Source organism: Mus caroli, unplaced genomic scaffold (genome assembly GCF_978045245.1).
Source record: "Mus caroli unplaced genomic scaffold, Mus_caroli_1 scaffold_6, whole genome shotgun sequence".
Lineage (NCBI taxonomy): Eukaryota > Metazoa > Chordata > Mammalia > Rodentia > Muridae > Mus > Mus caroli.
The window spans coordinates 49,092,062-49,112,121 of NW_028227261.1; the positions used below are offsets into that span (position 1 = coordinate 49,092,062).

The following is a 20,060-nucleotide window of genomic DNA, read 5'->3' on the forward strand; positions in this document are numbered from 1 at the left end:
GCCCAACCACACTGTGACCCCCGCCCACTGTCAGTGCAAGTTCACCAGGAAGGGACCAGGTGTGTCTACGCTGCTCCCCAGTGTCCCCCACAGACCCAGACTAACATCTGGAGAAAAAGTCTGTGAGACTCCAATTCTACATTTTTGAAAAATTTATTTTATACTCTTAGAAGCTAAGAACTCCACCACACATGAACCAAATTTAGAATCCAGAGTCTTTCCTAGTTTATCTACTTCCTTTTGAAATTTATAAACAAGATTCTGTACACAAGAGGTAGCAGAGGAAAATTCCAGTCTGCTTGTTCCAAGCTTAAGATGCTGTACACGCCTTGGTGCTAGCAGGGAGGGTGGGGTGAGCCAGGTGAGTCTGGTGGCTCAGGCTCCGGGCCTTACAGCTCAGCTGTAGGTGACCATGAGAGGCCACCTGGGAGCTCCAGGAGCTGCCTGTGGGAGGCTCGTCTGTCTGTCCCGGGTGCCTTAGGGGCAGGATGGCAGTCCGGAGGTCAGCCTGGACTGAAGGAGCTCCTTGAGAACACATAGCATTGAGTCAATTGTGCAATTCCTGCTTGATTGCAGACCACTGTAAAAGATTATAAAAACATCTTCATCCAAAAATTGGCAGTAAAAATGACAATTCTTTCAAGGCAGGCCTGCCATAATTGTCACTTTGTGGTACTACATTTAAAAAAGTCCTCAGAAGGTTAGTGGACTGAAGCTGTTGGAAATCAAGTGGTTCCTGATGGCGTGGAAGGATGCTCACTGCAGCAGCAAAGGAAGAAGATGGACCAACGTGAACAGTGCCGGCGACCCTGATTCAGCTTTATGTGAGAACAGCAGGCGCAGGGCGGAAGGCGTCGTTTCCATAGGAAATAAGGGGCTGACTAGAAGTGGCAATTTCACTCCTGAATTCGGGCTCCTGAGTGCAGTTGCTGGCAATGATATTCCTCCATGTATCAAGGCCAGCGTTTCAATGCGGGTCCCACACAATCTTCCTATAAGCATGGGTGTGAAGAGATGGTGGACTGGGAAGGGAGACAATGGGATGGGTGTCCAGGGGTTCAAAATCAACTTTAGTCCCTCACATTCAAAAACTGTAAGAACACCAGCATCTGACCAGCTCTGCCACTTGCCTGTCTTGTTTCCCTGAGGACACAGCTCTGCTCTTCCATGCTGTCCCGACCATCTTTGTGAGTCAGGCCAAAGCTGGCTTTGGTCTGTGTTAGGCTACAGAACCCACAACTGAAGCTGGTTGCACGGAACATCTACAGTGAGATGAAGAGTCCCTGAAGCACACAGCAGGGACTGTGACCTGCCTGCCGAATGTCCTCACAATGCAAAAGCAACCAAAAAGGCACTTAGGGGCTGGCTGTGCCTGTTTGACTTGGCAAATCTAGCTGACAGTGGCAGCCTGGCACTTCCAGAGGCTCCCCCAGTTCTGTGCATGGCAAGTGGAAAATAAGGCAGAACTAAAGGCGAAACAAGGCTGACACTGAGCAACTGAAGATACAAAATGTAAAGAACACAGGGAATGGCTACGTAAGCCCAGCCTCAAATAAATGAGAGATGTCATGTTGGCAAATACAACTACATGGATGGCATTTAATTATTTTCTAGTTACTTCAGAGAAAGTACATTTTAAATCTTGCCTTTTCAGTATTAGTCACATTAAGGAGAAACTGAATCTTGAGTTCTTTCTCTGCAGTAAAATTCTGCTGAATCTCACAGGGCAGCAGTTCCCAGCCTTGGTGTTTAACTCAATATACAATCAACATGAGGGCCACAGAGACTATGCTTAAGCAAAGCAAATGATTGCAGATCACATGACTTAAGACTAGTTTATTCAATATGTCTCCAAGCGTTAAAAAGGATAGTCTTATGAAGTCAAACTTAATAAACTTATAAAGTGCTTTTAATTGTTGTTTTAAATTCTATTTTGGGAACAACCCATCAGTCCTTACTGACTGATGTCAGAGAACACACCTTACTCTTCTGGAGAACATAGCTTTTGTTTTGTTGTAAATTTATTATTGCTCTTGTCAATCTTGAATCAGAGAACCCCTCAAAGAGCTTAACAATGCCACAGTTTCTGATGCTGGAAGCTTGTCATCAAGGTCTGAGACCATGCTGAGGGCTTTCACCAGACACCAGGGTTCTGTACAGAGGAGACATATTAAATACAAAGGCCTGTGTAAACTGGGTTCATTACTATTTTACAACAGAAAGAATTTTACCACATATCTTCACATCACTGTAAATTGGATATTCCTATTCAATGTTACTGCAGATTAATAATTTTCCCTCCCATTTCTTCTCCCTGTGTCACAGAGAGAGCCACAGCTTTATCCCTCTTCCTCACTCTCCTATGTCCATGAATCACAAGTTTGCCACCAGATTTATTTTCTAAAATCATGTGTCAATGCACATGTAGATGCTGGGACAGCTGGTCCACATTGCAGAATTCTCCCAATAGCTCCCAGCCTTCTAGTGGCCAGAGAAGTCTCAACTCTGGAGCACGCGGTTCTCCTCCCACTCCTGGCTCCCACTCAAGGCTCATTTAAGGCCTTCAACGATGAGATTCTGGTTTCCCGAAAGGTGCCGAGCATCCTGTCTGGGCTCACTGCTCTAAGGATCAACATCATCAAGGTCACTTCTTAATTCACCAATCATCATGGGAGATTCCGAACCCTGTGGTGAAGAAAGGAAGTTAAGATTCCCACAATTAAAGTCAGTTTCCCCACTGCCTTCCTACTTGCGTCTGTAATTTATAGCTCTGAACATCTTCATTCTGCTTATTAGAAAGGATGACAATACAATGCTAACTATGACTCCTTCTGCACCTTATGATGGTCATGCAAAGCATTTGCATCCATACGGTCTTACTAAGTCACCAGAAGAGCCCTGGGACTGGCCTCAGGCTGCACTTCCTTCTCCGCACCACACAGTCACTCCTTACCCGTTAGGTCATTCCTTCTGTAACCGAGTGGGCTGGATTTGGTTTATATGTTTAATAATTGGTTTTGAAGACCCAGCCCATGTCTTGGGACTACTCTCACTTGAGGTAGGAATGAGGAGAATAGGAGACTTCCCCTGTGGAAGGAACAAGCATGTCTGATAAACTAAAAGCCAACACTGTGGAGTGAGGTCTGTGGGGTCAAGTCAAGCAGCACACATGGAGAATCCTGAAGGAAGACCACTGAGAAGTTTCAGAATGTGACATGAAAACAGCCACAGTACACGCAGAAGATTCTCACAGAGAGCACAGAACATAAAGAAATGGGTATTTATTTATGGGTGAAAGAATCGATGGGTAGGTGCTAAGTAAGAGGCTGGGGATTGGCCTGGTACACATGGGTGCTACATATGGGGTATGAGATGCTGAGGAAGCACCAGCTTTGGTAGGGAAGTGAGGCGTTGGGCAAACTAAGACAAGCCAAGATGAAGAAGTCCACCTCGGAGCTTAAGAGCTGCACAGTGGATGGGGTGGAAGCCAGGAGGCTGTTTACAGGATGGAGGTGTGCAGAGCAGCGACCAAGGAGACCGAGAGGAACAGTCAGTGAGGAGGGTTTGAGGAAGCCCAAAGGGAACTGCTATGGAGTCCAGCAGTACTACCTGTTGTTGCTGGCAGCTAGGACAAGTCCTGAGAAATGCAGGCCACCTGCCATCCCAACTATGGGGTGACAAGAGGAGGAGGGGGATGAGGCCAAGAGCTGACTGTTTTAAGATGGAGAACAGAGTTCAGGATGGGAGATAAAGTTCTATCAAGTTGGGTAGAGAGAAGGCTGAGATGAAACATCCCTCCCTGTCCTAGAAAGAAAGAGACCAGTGCAGAGAGTATGGGGCTGATGTGTGAGAGCCGGCAGTGGGGGAGCCCTGGTCTGAAAGGCCATTTTCATGATGAATAAGAACCAGCCTACATTATTTTACATTGCAAGCGTGGGCCACCAGCCATCTGTAAAGTGAGAGGAATAGTTGCCAATGTAGTTGTGAGGATGTGAAAGGCAAGCTTTATGGAAGAGGCATCTCCAGTTGTAGCTGCGTTCACTCGCCCGTGGGTGGTTGGCTGCCTCCTTGCTCAGAGGAGGCTGCTGTGATATAAGGTCGTGGGCCAGAGGAGACACAGCCCACAAAGCATGTGTTTGATTCTCTTTTTTCTTTCCTACAATCACGAGTAACCAAACTTTCTCCCCTATTTCTTTCTTTTATAAAACTAATCTTGAAGGATTTGGAGACCCCTAAAACGTAGGTGTCCTTCAGGCTGCATGGGACTTTTAAGTTCATGTTTCTAGGTAGACTGGGAAAAGCAACAGAGATTCTCAGCAACTGGACAGAATGGAGAGCCAGACAGCAGTAAGTGTACAGACCACCTGCATGCTGGCAGCAGACACCTTAGAGCCCGGGCGGGGTGCATTCCCCTTGCGGCACTGTTCAGCTATGTAAGTGCACAGCCCCCGCTTCTCAGTCACGGCACCGGAGGACGGAGCTGGCCTGTCTCTATACCAACTTTCTAGAGCAAGGCCTTCTGTTTCTTGATCTTTGGAATGCTTAGGAGCAAATGATGCCCTTTTAGCTGAAGGCAGACCCCAGAGATACCTGCTGTAAGTGTCGCTCTCCGTTCTCATTGGCAGGACTGCTCTCGGACCCATTGCTGCTTCCTGATTGCTCTTTTTCATTCAACAAGGCTGTGGCGTATGCTAATGTGTCCTGCATAGATTCAAACACAAGAAGACAAGTTAGGGGCTTTTTCTGAGCAGCAACTACTCGTTACTGACCTCTGGTGGTACCTCAGCAACAAAGCACCTTATAACATACCCTTGCCCTGCCAAACCCCACTGACCAACCAACCTGCAGAGGCTCTTTTTTCTGGCTGATGTGTTTGCACTGGGTCTGATGACACCAGCTCTCTGTCTTTATACAAAACCCAATGGCTGCTTTTGTACCTCATTTCCTACCCTTCCTTCTCTTCTCTGAGCTGTGGGCTTTAAAAACCTGGCACAAGGGTTCTAAAGTCCAGCAGATCAGACACGCCTCACCTGAGCTGAGATGGTTCGCTGAAAGGTTTTTCCAGTTGAAGTTTCATTAGAGACATTGCTCTGCGGAGTCCAATAATGCTCTGACATCTGGAGACAAAGGCCAGGCAGAGGTGACAAGTAAGCCCCACAGTACACAGTTCCTATCTCGCACACCAACCTGTAGCAGCCAGAGGTGCAAGTCTACCTAGACTTCTGCCACCTCAGTTCTCACGGAATAGCGTTTGCCTGCTTCCCACAGGAAACACTGCTTCTCAACGCAGCGTACCAGCCTATTATCTTTCATCTTCAAAGCTAAGACAGATGTTACTTGTGAAAAACCATGGCTCAAATATATTAAAAGGAGAATTCAAAAAATAAGTCACTCTTAGGTTGTAAATTGTGTGCCAGTCCAGTGTGAGTGTTGTGCTGAAGTCCTCAGACATTAACACTTGTCCAGCCATGCATCTACCCTCTCTATACGCTACTGTCTCCGAGCCCTCTCCACTGATGACAATCTGAATCCCAACAGGCTGTTCACGGCATCCCATCGCTCCACCTCCTCACACTTCATATCACCACAAGCATTAGTACAGTACAGAGCCTTTTATTACAGACCCTTGTTATCACTTTTCTAGTATATTATCCTCATCTTATCATTACTGTTAATCTCTTACTGTGCCTAATATCTAAACTAAACTTTATTATAGGTATATGTATCTAAAAAAAAAAAAACCCCGTAGCATTTGTACGTTTGGTACTGTCATCTACTTGGGGGTGCATCCACTCAGAGCACAACCCTTTGGGCTGCAGAGGTGGCTCAGTAGTTAGGAGCACCTGCTGTGCTTGCAAAGGACTTGAACTTGGATCCCAGCACCTCTAGGACCAGAGGATATGACACCCTCTTCTGGTCTCCATGGGCACTCACAAGCATGTGTGTATACTCCCACACAGAAACATAAATAAGAATAAAATCTTTAAAAAAAGAACACAGCCCTGTGAGATGTGGGGGTGGGGTGTTACCATATTAAAAGACAACTTTAATAATGTACGTATCGACCTAAGAAATGATTGGAGAGCTATAGAGATGGTTCAGTGGTTAAGAGCATGTATGCCACTTGCAGAGGACCCAAGTTTTCTAGCACACGTGTCAGGCAGCTTACAAATGCCTATAACTCCAGCTCCAGGGGATCTGATATCTCTGGCCTCCATAGGCACTAACACTTGTATGCACATGCATACACAAACAATTAATAATAATAATAATAATATCTAAAAAAATAAATATTTGAGATCTGAAAATAGTTTGAGGTAATTCTGCAAATTAAGTTTAGGAAAAGAATTCTTTCCCAGGTAAGGTGTGTGGCTTTGGATGCCTATGCTTAGAGCAGGACTGCTCAGACTCCTCGTACCTTCTTCTGTAACCACTGCACAGCCCAGCTCCAGTGGTGGGAGTTCTCCTTGAAGTATTCCTTGGCAGCAGGGCACCTGCAGAACACGGGGATTCTTAGTAAACAAATGTTCTTTTGAAAATATTCTCATTCAATCACATTTTGAAACGTATGCTACTTTTTTAAAAAAAGATTTATTTATTTTATGTGACTACACTGCCCCTGTCTTCAAACACACCAGAAGAGGGCATTGGATCCCATTACAGATGGTTGTGAGCCACCATTTGGTTGCTGGGAATTGAACTCAGGACTTCTGGAAGAGCAGTCAGTGCTCTTAATCACTGAGCCATCTCTCCAGCCCAGTGTATGCTACTTTTACTAAAACTAAATTTTCCCTTCATGTTTGGACAGGTAAGACCAACATCCACTTGAACACAAAGGCAAATTCAATGCCTAGTTTCACTATCTCTAACTTATCAACAGTCCTGCTAAAACTGAAAGCTGGAGAACTAATAAAACCCCTCATATTTAATAAATCATCTTTTGATCTCATTCTGGAAGAGTAACTTTTAGAGCAGGCCTGGGAGTGTCTCTTTCCCTTCCACTTGACTTTGCCTATTCACAAAGCTATCCTTCATAGAGAAGATGATCTTGCCTCTAATGTGTGTAGACAGGCTATGTGCGGAGACACTGGCAGGTAGCTGTGCAGCTGCTGGTAGGGAATATGCCACTGGTCCTAGCATTACTCAGAACTGCCCATATTGACATGCTGCTGAAAACAAGTCTAATCAAGGATCCCACAATTGTGGTGACACCTGTCTGTGGCCAGAGTACTATGTCCTCTAGAAAAAATATTATTTCAAGCAAACCCGAATTCTTGGTTTAGGAAGTTTAAGCACAAAGGATTAAGCCCAACAAATTTCTCATTCTTAATATGACAGAAGTCCAAGAATAATACTTTCTATGCTACAACCTGTGAGAAAAAAGGTGGCTAAGTTCAGACACAGTACAGGCACTATACAGTCACTGACTGTGTTTGACTGTGGACTACACAGGGTTAGACAGATGAGCACACTGTATGTCCCATAACACACAAAACGTGGCACATAAACACAGTAGCAGCCTTCACCTTCAAAAGGAAGGAGGTTCTGCTCTCCTCGAGCGTATTGCACCGAGTCAAGCAAGCGAGTCATGAGATACCCAGTGTGGTCACACGCACAAGGCGGAAACAAGAGTAGTCGCCAGAGGCTCACACGCTAGGAGCCAGCCTGGCCTGGAATGGCTTGAATTGGGACACAGCACTGGACAAAGAGGTAGCTTTAAAGATTGATGGCCTCTGGCCTTCTAGCTTTCTAATTATACCAAATGCTTGCTGATAGCTTCTGAAAAAAAAAAAATCCTAAAAACTTTCTTGCTTATTCTATGGTTAAAAATCCTCTGGTTTGGGCAATTGATACCTGTTGCCTAGCAGGGTGGGAGTAAGTAAAGAATTCATTGCTATCATCTCCTTCTCTGGCCAGGCAGCCAGAAGCGTATCTGGCTAGGCTGGTTAACTCTTTGTGAACCAGAGAGGAAGGAAAGAATAGGATGTTAAAAAATCTTTTACACAAGCAGATATGCACAGACACACACACATTTACATTTTCATTCACATTCTCATTTACACATTGACACATTCACATTTTTGTTGGGCCTAACCACCTGTCTCATATATTCCACAGTATTCATGCATGCTCATATACATACAGATACCTACACATGTATATTCAGACAGACATATATGCATTTGCATAGATGGATGGATGAATGGATGGATGGGGCAGAGCTCCCCAAGCCAAACCATCCAACCAACTTTCTTTTCTCTGATCTTTTTATATCTTCTTAGACAAAAAGTTCTTTAGAAAATTACCTCAGAGATAAAATATTACATAAAATGGGAGTCACAGAAGGATGCTGATAATAAGTTCAAAGCAGTGTTTCATACTGCAAGCTCATTGTAAGTTCAACACACCTTTTTACATGGCCTTGCTTCATCATAGTGCACACCTGTGACTTTATTCTTGGCCCTAAATGTTTTTCCTTAAACACAAACTTGTCCCAAGTCTATTTCTCTTTTTAGTGTGGTTATGAAAGCTCATTGTGTTTCTTATTATGCAGCCTTTACTTACTATTCTGAGGAGTGGGCACATTCTAGTCTTGAGTCTCACTTTATTACAGCTTTCTAGTAAAGCAACTAAGCCCATCTCTTAAAATGTTCTTCCTAAAATTATTTGAATCAAATCAGGAATTCTATAGAATCATTAATTCATCTAAACAGTATTAATTCATGAAAGTTCATCTTTATGATCATCTGCAGGGAATCCAATCAATAGGGTGAGTTAATGCCCAGGGATTATTATATTAACTTAATAATTAATAATTAATTTAATAATAAAGGCATATCAGCTGCAAGAAGCAATCCTGAGATGAAGACTCTTTGGGGCTTGCCTCATAGAGCTCACCCATCCAAGAACATATACAAAACAGTGCACCACCTCCAGGAAGGCCACCTGCTAGCCACGGCCTCTCCAAGATGGCTCCTGACACTCAAGGAAGAAGGAAACGGGGCCCCAGTATTTAGCAGGGTTCAGAGTTTTAGGTTTGGAAGATGAAAGGATCTCGTATAAATTTTCTTTAAAAATGTACATTCTTTACTATTTCTGAGCCATGGTGCACATGGCAGGCCTGAAAACAACATGCAGGAATTGATTCTCTCCCACACACACAGAAGAGGTGAACATTACTGACCTGCATGGATTGTAACTTAACAAGGTTTCAGCTGATATCATTTGTGTATTGTGTCATGGTTGTTAGAAAGTTCAAAGAGGTGGGCATGCATGCTGCTCAAGCCATCTGTGATTTGACATTCCCAGCCCCAGACTGTTGTAAAGATTAGATGGGACAGCACAGGCTCACAAGTGCTTGACAGACATAGGTGACAAGATTTTGTCTCTTGAGAGACTGCTTTCAAATTGGGGACTTTCGGCTCAAAGGAGCTGCTGCTAATGAAAGGGAGGAGCCTCGGGAGAGCACAGCAGCTGTTGTCCCAGGGTCTCTAAAGCCGCCTCATTTCCGCCCTTCCACCGTAAGTGCAGGTGACCCACCGTCTCTCCTCTATAGCTGTGAGTTCTGGCACATCAGTTACTTTTCTAACATTTCCCCTTCAGTTGCTTTGGGAAAACAAGCTAGACACATTCCCCTAGATTTCAAGCAAGCCCGCTCCCAAGTCAGTTAGCTTCTCTCAGGTTTCAAAACAAGGTAGTTCCCAGTTGGACCCACGTCCTCTGCATTTTTAGTTTGTACTTACTTTTGAGCAAGAGTGACAAGAAACTTGACACACTGGTAGCATCGGCTGCTGTCCACATGATTGCTATGATGCATCAGTGCTGGAGGGAGAAAAGACACTTTAATTAGAAGGCCCTGGATAATGGGGTTCTGTAATAGTGACTGTTCTTGCTCTGGAAATACGTTAGCCAAGTGGGTAGGGAACAATGTCTTGATTCAACAAAACCATCCAGATTTTAGTGTTTTACTATGTTTAAAAACAGGCGTTAAGTGGCAGCTTGACTTCTTAGAACTGAAAGAACTACAAACCTTACACACACTGCTACCCAGACAAGAGCAGCAGCTACGACAACTCATCATTTGATAATGGAAACTTATGGTACTAGTTCTACTTAATGTTTCCCATTTTCTATTTTAGCAATTTAAGAATAAAGAATACTAATTGTTATGTGCCATGTGTTGATGCTTTTAGGTGGCAGAGGACCCAGTATGGCTGATAGCTATGATTAGGGTACACTGTTCCAAACCGGGGCTTGGAAACCTTGAGCTTGTAGCTCCTTTCTGTGATAAAAGGTGGTTTTTAGGTTCCTCTTCATGCTGCCTACTATGCGCTGTTTAAGGTTGCGGACATGTTTGGCAGGTGAGGTGTTGCAAAAAAACAAAAAACAGGATAAACTTAAAGGAGGACAGCTATACTACTAGTGACATGATCTTATGTGACCTAAATCAGACTTCTACAAAAGAAAGCCCAGACACAGAACATGGCAGACAGTGGACATGTCGATCAAAAGACAATCAGATTAAATGTATCTGACAATTGTGTTCTCATTGCTTTGGCTGCTGAGGCAGGAGACGATCTCTCCTATCAGAAAGACCCCTGTAGCTTGTAGAAAACCTTATAGCATTCCTGAACCTTCCCTGAACTGGGACAGAACCCCAGTCTGCACCGTGCTGTGTACGACAGTCTCCGGGTGAGGATGAGGAACCCGGTGAAGAGAACAAGACTTCTAATAGAGCAGCCAGCCATTGTAAGCCAGGGAGAGCAGGGGCCACGTCCACTGGAGCAGAGCTTACAGAGCAGCGCTTTCCACTGCAGGCATGTGTTCCTAAAGCTGCCATACTTGCCTAGTAATCCATTTTCTGTCTCAAATACAAACTTGACGCGCTCTACCTGGATGGGGTCTTCAATGACCTGGAGAGGAAGGAGACAGAGTGAGCACGTGACAGCACAGCCTGTGCAGAAGTTCCTGCTGTTTTCTCACTGTTCTACTCAAGAAATGAGTTTCTACAACAGAGCTCCTACTAAGAGGCGTTATGCCACGGCCATGCATCTCAAACACATCCCTAATTCAAACTCAAACTATAAAATTATTAAGGATCTATTCATCTCCTGTATGATGTGTTTCCAACAACTATTTCCATAGTTTTCTGAGGGCTGTGAGGACAAACATTTTGTGGTCATAAGGACACAAGTTCATTTTTAAATTTAGCAAACATGTGCTTAAGGTTTACTGCTGGACAGACTCTTCCTACCTGTCTAGTTACTGGCACCGAGGGCTAAATAGTACAGCCCACTGCTGGGGTCTGTTGCTGCCCAGTTCAATGATACAGCATAACTCTGTATCATTTCCCAAAGTTTATAAACAGGACTGGAATCAAAAAGAAGAAAAAGATCAGAAAGACAGGTTTTGGTAGACAGCACCCATCATGTACTTTTCATGATGTGTATTTATATTTTAATTCAATGCCTCCTCTGAGCCACGGTCAACTATTAAGCACTAGGTTTTTAATGGGACACAGTCTCTTTTCTCAGAGGCCCTTGACTGGTCTCTCTCACCAGCTCATTCCAAATCAAATCTCTTAGTTCTTTTTCTAACTGACCTGCCTGTTGCTGGCCTTCTACCCTCTGCCCCTTTTTCTTGCCAGGCTCCTGCAGTCCTGTTTTCCTAATCTCTAACCTTGTTTGCTTTAGTTGTTCCTTCAAAACAATTGCCATAAGGGATACTGGGGGGGGGGCACCCACTCAGAGGAGAAGGGGAGAGGGTGTGGGGGAAGAACTGTGAGGGGAGGGGTGACTGGGAGGGAGACAATGAGAAGGATGTAAAAATAAGGATTACAAAAAACCTAACAAAAACCAAACAATTGAACAACCCTCACCCCCCAAAAAAGCCAAAACCAAAACAAACAAAAACCAATTGCCAAAGGCTCTTGCTATGCAATTGAGTCATTTCACTTTCCTGCTTAAACCATTTGCATGGCCGGCCAGCATGATGGCAGAGGCTAGGAGACAATGGAGAAGAGGAAAGAGCTCGGTTCAGGAAATAAGGAGTGAAGGGGAACTGGAAGCTACTCGATGGCTGCTGTTTGCCAGAAATGGAACTAGTGCGGCTAGAGCACTTCCCAGTCAGTCACACTTACTGGCTGAATATACCCTGTGCCCTACAGGAAGAAGTTGGTGTGTCCTGGACACAGGCACAGAAGCCTTGTGTAAGCTGCCTTTGTCATTACCTCCCCACACTCTACTGCATGGGTCTTTAGTCACTGCACTGGAATCCTTAGCGGGTTCTCTGTTATAATGGAAAACCATCACACACCCAAGCCCACCAACTGACTCCCGAGTATTGTTCCTAGGGCTAAACACAGTGGTCACACAACCGAGGTCTCAACAAAGGTTAACTGTCCTCCATAACTCCTCTCGTCTCTGCAGTTTAATTGCCTGTGGTTTTGCCTGGTTTCCTCAAGATCCTGGCTACCTCAAGGAGGTAGACTTTCATTGCTGCTCCTCTCAGTCAGCAGTGCCAGTATTATGATGTTATGGAGAAGACCAGGTAATTGCAGGCAAACGGAAGCAAACCCAGTAAGGAACTAGTGGTTTAAAAACGCTGGGCGGTGGGGGCGCACGCCCTTAATCCCAGCACTTGGGAGGCTGAGACAGGTGGATTTCTGAGCTCGAGGCCAGCCTGGTCTACAGAGTGAGTTCCAGGACAGCCAGTGCTATATCCTGTCTCGAAAAACCAAAACAAACACAAACAAACAGATAAATAAAATGAAAGTAGTAAGCGTGTAAGGCTGCCGTGTGACTTACCAGGATCTCATGCAGTAGCTGGAAGGTATTCTTTAACTCATGGGGTGGCGCAGTTTCTAGCTGGTTCTGAAAAAGGTTGGGAAAGGATAAACACTGTGGTAGCTGTGGAGAGCACTATTCAGGAACCCACCTCTCATTCCACCACCGTTTGCCTTTACTGGTTAAGTCAGTAAGTAAGCAAGACAGGGAAAGGCTGGATTCTAATCACTGACAGCCCTTACAGTTCTTCCACAGCTACATACACAATCTACTTTGCTTTCTAAAGACACTGGTAGTGAAGAAAATGCAAATTAAAAACTCTGAGGTAAGCTTTGTGTGAAATATATTAAAAAGGCAGTGTATGAAACAGAAAAATCCACTAAGAAAACAAGGTTTATGAAAACCCTTTAAACATCTGAACTTTTATTTTTACTGATGTGTTCCACTGAGCTGGGGTACAGGCAGTTACAAACTGCCTGCTGTGGGTGCTGGGGACCCGACCTCATCTTCTGTGCAGAAGTGAGCTGAGAAAGAGTATTACATTTTATCAAACACTTCCGAGGTGGCGGGGACGGCACTAAGAAGACACTTGGCCTGGTGCTGCATGGATTATCAAGCTGTGAAGGCAAGCCCTATCTCTTCTGCTTTGTACGGAGGGGGCGGCTTGGGCTCATGGTCGATGCAGTGAGTAAGCCGAGGGGACTTCACCTCTGATGAGGACAGAACACCTTGCTAAGAGCTACAGGGTGCTCCTCACTAGGTCTTTACTCCTGTTAACACTAGTGCACCAATTACTACAACACAAAAGCACTTCTGTGGGTAGAAATTTGTACATATAGTATGAATTTCATCTAAAGGACCTAGAAGGACACTGCCTGTGTGACAAGCCTGCTTTGTAGGCAGACTGGGAAGTGGACCACGGATGACTAGCAGTCCACGTCAAAGGTGACTTTGGCCATATTTGTGTACTGACATTTTTTCACCAAGAGAATCAAAACCCATAATTATGTAAAGATTGAAAAGCTAGGAAAAAGACATGCAACTTAAAGTACTTTTGCAGTAACATCTAGGAAGGCAAGAACACTGTGGTTAAAGCACTAGTGCACAGCTGCGCTCAGTCTCCAGGCTGTCTCGGCTGAGTGTGTGGCCCTCCTTGTCTGACCCAGTCTCATGTAATGGAAACCTCATCTATCCCACAGGACTACTTGAAAAGTCAGCGAGTTGAATGTAGCACATTTGGCATAGCTTTTCTGTTTAGTAGATACAGAGGTGAAGTAGTAATAATTATAATTGATTAGTCCTCTATAATTAATTTTATCACTGTTCTAGAACACATAAAACCCTACTTTTGATTTTTAAGACATTGCAAGTAAAAAAAAATTATAGCTGTTAAACAATTCACCTAATAATGGGCATCCCAGCACTAATATCATTAAAATATTATTTTTAACTAGTTACAATTGAACCATATACAAATGCTCACCACTAGGAAAGGGCAAAGTGAATTATGGAACATGAAGGGGTAAATACAGGAAATTATAAGACCAAGTGAATGAGGACAAAATTACACAGTCAATAAACTCTCAATCATAGTGAAATACAAAGACAGAGAATGAAAGGACCTAAGAGAGGATAAATTAAAAGAGTACTCCTGGTGGTCATCATTAGATAGTGGAGTTAGAATTCTTAATTCTTTAGAAATAAACACAATACTATTTTTATAATTATGGAACATGCTATCCATACTGCCTGGGAGCAAGAGAATGTTCACCAGGGACTTCTCAGACCGCCACCAGCTACTGCTAGGCTTAACTCAAGTTGTACCTTAATGAAATGCAGCATCGTGAAGGAAAAGTGCTCATTGCAGAAACAGCAGTACACCACCATCTCCATGAGCGCCAGGAGGGAGCCAGTGAGCTCTCGCAGAGCAAACATGACCTGTGGGAGGACACAGGAGCAGGCTCAGCCATCAACGCCTGCTGCTCTAGCTTTCAACTCAAGTTCAGAGATGAGGACCTACTGACACCGTTCTAGAACTGGGCTTTTTGTTTGAGGTCTAAGGATGGATTTCAGGGTATCTCAGTCTACTGTCATTTATACAGATCTGTACAAACATGCACTTTTTATTCCTTAAAGAGTCATCTTCACCAATTTTCAAATGCAAGCATTCTCATGTGAGAATAATGACTGATGACAGGAAAATAAAGTTAAATTAAAAAAAAATATGTTGCTCACAAACTCATTTCCATATACCATCAGATTCTGGAAGAATTCATAGGAAGGTAGCTATGGGTGAGACGAGAGCTGGCTGGAGATGAGACACAGTGTATGCCCTGTGCAGGCACGGGAACAGCCCACAAGCACCTTGTTTTTTTAATTAAAAATTTTTTTTTAAATTTACATTTCATATGTTATCCCCCTTCCCGGTTTCCCCTCTGCAAACCCCGATCCCATCCTCCTTCCCTTCCTGTTTCTATGAGGGGGTCCCCAACCCACCTAATCACTCCCAACCCCCCTGCCCTAGCATTCCCCTTTGCTGGGACATCAAGCCTCCACAGGACCAAGGGCCTCCCCTCCCAACACAGTTCTAAGGTTCACACACACATGCTTCTAGGCTGCAGTGTTTTAGGTCCAAGGAGAGATAGACCAGCGACAAAAATTTTGATAATGAAATACTTTACATGTGAACTGTCACTCACCTTCTCTGGGACCTTAGAGAAAGTTCTTGGTTGAAGAAGATGAATAACACCCTCTTAACAAATTTATCCACCATCCATCCACTCAGCCACCCAGCTACGCATACATACAGGCAGTGAACACGCTGACAAGTGCTCCACCATTCAGTAGGCCTCATCTTTAATGTTTTTGAAATGTGTATAGAAAATAAGCATTTCTTCTCCTAACAATATTTCCTTTCACCAGAGAAACTCGAAATATATACCAACGAAAGGAGTTTGCTCAAACAGGAGAAAATGGCTTCAGCACAGCAATTACCTACCTCTAACAGATAAGGCTTCCCTTCCGACAAGAACAGCAAGGCTTCTACTTCCTCATGGAGGGGCAGCAGAGGGCTCGAAGGAGCAACACTAATAGGTGGTCGTTGTTTAAATATTCCAGGAGCTTTAGGAGAACCAAGAAACAAAACACAACCTGTCTTACTTGGAAATGTTCCACGAAACATGTCCACAAAAGGGCAAAACTCTCAGGTCTGCTCACGCTATTGCTATATTCTTAAAACTTGGTCCTTCAGTCTTCTGGACCAATGAGCTATGTAGACAAAATCCTATTTTCTTCAAAGTTCACCTCAGCAATAGCTATGAAAAAGTAGCCAAAGCTGCTACCAAAGAGACACTGAATAAGCCATCGTTCTCTAACAATTGTTTGCAAAAGACCACCTACTCGAAGGCAGACTCAACCCACAGAGCAGGGCTGAGTCTAAAGAAATGAAGATACACTGTCATATTTTCCGTTGTAAAACTGTTTGAAGTCAAACAACAAGACCGATTTTTATTTCTGAGATGAACTACTCAAGTGTTCTTGTCCTGTGTCAGAGTTTGTTTTAGCTGTAAACTTGACACTAACCAAGGGTCACCTGAAAAAAAGAACCTCAAGTAAATAATTGCCCAGATCAGATTGGCCTGCAGGGTGTTTTCTCAATTGCTAATTTACGCAGTAGGGCCCATCCCAGCAGGGGCAGGCCCATCCCTAGGCAGGTGGGCCTGGGGTGTGTAAGAAAGATGGCTAAGCAAGTCGAAGGCAGCAGTACTCCTCTGTTGGTCTGTTTCAAGCTCCTGCCTTGAGTCTTGAGTGCCAGCCTTGGGTTCCCTGATGGTGGACTATAACCTATAAGCCAAATACACTGCCCCTCCCCATAAGGTGGTACTTACCACAACAACAGAAAACAAGCTAGAACTCTATCCGTGTGTCCTTTAACATCCCTTTATACAGTTTTTAAGTATCGTTCAGCTGAAATGATGCACTCTAGAATCTTTCTTATTTCTTGCCTTGGGATTTTACTATACATTTTACCACCACACGTGGAGGTCTATCACTTATAGCTGTGAACCTGTCTTTGTGTTTTCTTATCTACAGAAGGGGAGAACATCTCTCAAGTTTGCTGTGGGCAACGAGCACAGTAAATACAAGCACCACGAGAAAGTGGAACACACAGAAAGCACTCATACAGTTAGCTACTTTGTAGGAGTACTATGTGACGTCAGGACAGACCCAGGGGACTGTATACAACACAGCACACATGTATGACTAGGATACTGGATAATTATAGACACAGAAGTGTATCTGTGACTATGCCATTAGTGGGGGACAACAGGACACTTTTCCAATTCTAACATATTAAAAAAGATTTCACTAATTTCCATTTGAATCACCTTTGCTTTCACAAAGGACTTTGGCATTTTATCTAATTAATCCTTACTATACCTACAAGTTATTTTGAAACTATTTTCATTTTGTATGAAGGATCAGAAAGGTGAGGTGGCTTGGTCAGGTTCTCACAGCTCAGAGACAATAGCTCACACCTTGGCTGTTTTCCTACCACGTTATAGTGATGAATGAACTCTGATTAGTCTTTAATCCTAGAGTACTTTAAAATAATCTTTTTTTCTCTCTGCTCCAAATCAGCGATTAACTTATCTTCTGTTGTTCTCAGTAAACTAGGTTAAATAAGGTGAAGTTTAGCATTAATTGAAAAAAAAAAAAAACTTTTAAGCACTCCCCAAATATCAATAGTCATTTCAGAAAAAAATACTATTGCTTCAGTTCCTAAGATGAAACCCTCTACTCCCGCTTCTGATGTGGGAAGGTCTGCTCAAGCTTACCAACATTCCTCTGTGAAGAAACATCCGAATGCAGGACCAGCAAGGCAACAGTGTTGTGAAGATTCCCAAACTCCCGCGCTTGTGCTGAACTCCATCTGCGTATCTGTCAGTAGAGAAAGGAAAGCACGCCCCTGTTCTGGTGGGAAAGGTTCACTAGCTGGTGATGTACTAAACCACAGCGTCTCCTGAGGCCCACAGTGCAGGAGGCCAACATATACAGTCACGGGTCTAAAGGCATCTTCAAAGGGTTTGCTCCCCAGAAAGAAAACATTAACTCAAATTCTAAAACCAAGTATACAATAGAGGCTGGGCAATTTCCCAGAGCCTCTGTGTACTAGAAAACCATGAGCTGGAGGACGGGAGGCCTGGCCCTGTGGCGCCTGCAGTGCCTTGTATAAATGGGCAAATGGTCCCTAAAAGTGCTTCATTTAATGGCAGAGATAGTCTACCTGCTCTGCCCACTTTGTGGCTTTGAGGATAAAGTGAAATATTAAAAATGAAAATATTTTAAAAGTAGTGTATTCCACAAATGCAAGATAATATTGACTGCATATGCAGTGCAAATATAGTGAATTCAAGTCAGTCCTCAGTCTGGGTGAAGAGTCAGACATATTACAAATCCCAGCACAGTCAACATCCACAGCAAGCTACGGTGGCAGTACTGTGTTTACTACTTAAGAGCAGTAAGATGATGTGACAGGGCTGAGAGGAGTTTAGGAGTGTCAGTGCCAAGTCTGCCCATGCACATAGCACAGCACACAGTGAAAAGGCCCAGACTCAGATCCCCAGAGCTGGGCCTAGATCCATTTCACCAACACATGTGCTTTGTCATCTTGCATAAATTACTTAGCACAGTTGTGCTTGAGCTTAAATTCTTCCTGGAGATGGGAGAAACATTGCTGTGTGTATCCAAACTGTACCACCACAGAATGACTAGGTGTACCTGCTACAAAAGAAGCACTCTATGTACCATTATTGGATTCTAGCATTGTAGGCATTTAAAAACTTACCAAAAGAAATACATGGATAAGAAAAACAGAGCTATATAAGGATTTCTACAGGCCAGGCCATGTATGGACACGGCATCCAACCCTCCCTCCCCCCAATGCTCTGGGACTAATACATTCCTATCATTTGACTAAGAACACTAAACGGCAGTATAGTTCAGTTTTTAACAGTCCAGCTTCACAGGTGGATTCCAACCACCCTAAAAGAATTTCACAGCTCCAGGGGAAGAAAGGAGAGGACTCCAAGGCCACTTGAAGTTCCTCTTCTACTGATCTCCAAAGACTTTTAAAGCCTACATAGTATTAACACTCAGAACTAAATGAAATAAAACCCTTATCATCCACCAGATGAAAGCCTGTAACTGCACCTCACTGACTGCGAACAGGAGCAGCCTTACCTGACTGTTCTGTCGGCTGACCCCAAGGAGGAAGCTGATCATGTGTCGCAGTGCTGAGTGCCGCAGAAGAAGGTCTCCAGCCCTGATACCTTGCTGTCACAAGGCAGTAGAATGACAAATTATACTCCCAGCCAGATAAAAAGTTGTTTCAAAACTACAGTCAGATGAGAAGTTTTAAGAAATCACCAAGGTAACTGCTGTAACTTATGTGTAGTGAGTACTTACTAATGTCTAATCAAAGACTTCTGAGCCTTCCACTGCCACCCAATAGCAAAACCACTGCCGCTGCCTTCCACTGCTGTCACTAACTAGTTGTATCAGAATTCTTACAAGTAAAATTATCCATTAATTTGGATTTAATTATCCATTAATTTGGATTAATTTGGAAACACCAATGAAACCACAGAACTACACAGAATGGAATCTAACATTTTTCCATATATGAAATAAGTTTTAGATTATAAATCTGCTGTGTTAGGAAAATGCATTAGAAAACAGTATTTACCTTTTGTACAAAAGTGTTGAATAGAGAAAAGTACTGAGCACAGTTTTTACAATTTTCTGGGACATCTTTATCCAAAAGAGCAAGCAGGACTTCCAATAACTGATGAAGGCTTTTTAACTGGGGAGAGGAAAAAAGGAAATTATATAAAGAGAAAGAAGACAAGACAGACACTACCACAGGGTTAATGTGAAGTAAACCAGCGTAAGAACAAAGGGAAATTGATACAATCCAGTCTTAGATTTAAATGGACTTATGCTTTGGAGAGCAGAACAGAGTTATCCTTGCACCTTCCAGGAGAGTGTCAGTACTGTAGAACTGAGAGAGAGGCTAGTGCTACTTCCTAGGTACCAGAGCCCAGGCCATGATCCTACTGGCCCAGTTGTCACATGGTCTCCAGAGCCAATTCTCTGCCTTCCAGAGAGGTGGGTACCAAGGGGAGATGGATTCTGAATCCCTCCCTCCACTAGGCTGTTTCTTCACAGTCACAGATGCAGAGAATAAAACACAGACACAGGCAGGGCTAGAAA

General features: G+C 43.7%; 1 protein-coding gene across 2 annotated transcripts in view; it reads right to left on the reverse strand.

Moving 5' to 3' along the window:
• Nucleotides 1-1,887: 1,887 nt before the first annotated feature.
• Usp24 (ubiquitin specific peptidase 24) overlaps nucleotides 1,888-20,060 on the reverse strand; it is a 124,425-nt gene continuing 106,252 nt past the window's right edge. For both annotated transcript variants that reach the window (XM_085839125.1, XM_021159480.3), the window contains exons 57-68: nucleotides 19,534-19,650; nucleotides 19,029-19,121; nucleotides 17,624-17,726; nucleotides 15,784-15,905; nucleotides 14,610-14,723; nucleotides 12,807-12,872; nucleotides 10,847-10,913; nucleotides 9,744-9,822; nucleotides 6,419-6,494; nucleotides 5,031-5,117; nucleotides 4,591-4,701; nucleotides 1,888-2,685 (exon numbers count right to left, since the gene is read on the reverse strand). In XM_085839125.1, the coding sequence (XP_085695251.1) occupies nucleotides 2,623-2,685; nucleotides 4,591-4,701; nucleotides 5,031-5,117; nucleotides 6,419-6,494; nucleotides 9,744-9,822; nucleotides 10,847-10,913; nucleotides 12,807-12,872; nucleotides 14,610-14,723; nucleotides 15,784-15,905; nucleotides 17,624-17,726; nucleotides 19,029-19,121; nucleotides 19,534-19,650 (1,098 nt within the window). In that variant the 3' untranslated portion in view covers nucleotides 1,888-2,622. The remainder of the gene's footprint in view (nucleotides 2,686-4,590; nucleotides 4,702-5,030; nucleotides 5,118-6,418; nucleotides 6,495-9,743; nucleotides 9,823-10,846; nucleotides 10,914-12,806; nucleotides 12,873-14,609; nucleotides 14,724-15,783; nucleotides 15,906-17,623; nucleotides 17,727-19,028; nucleotides 19,122-19,533; nucleotides 19,651-20,060) is intronic.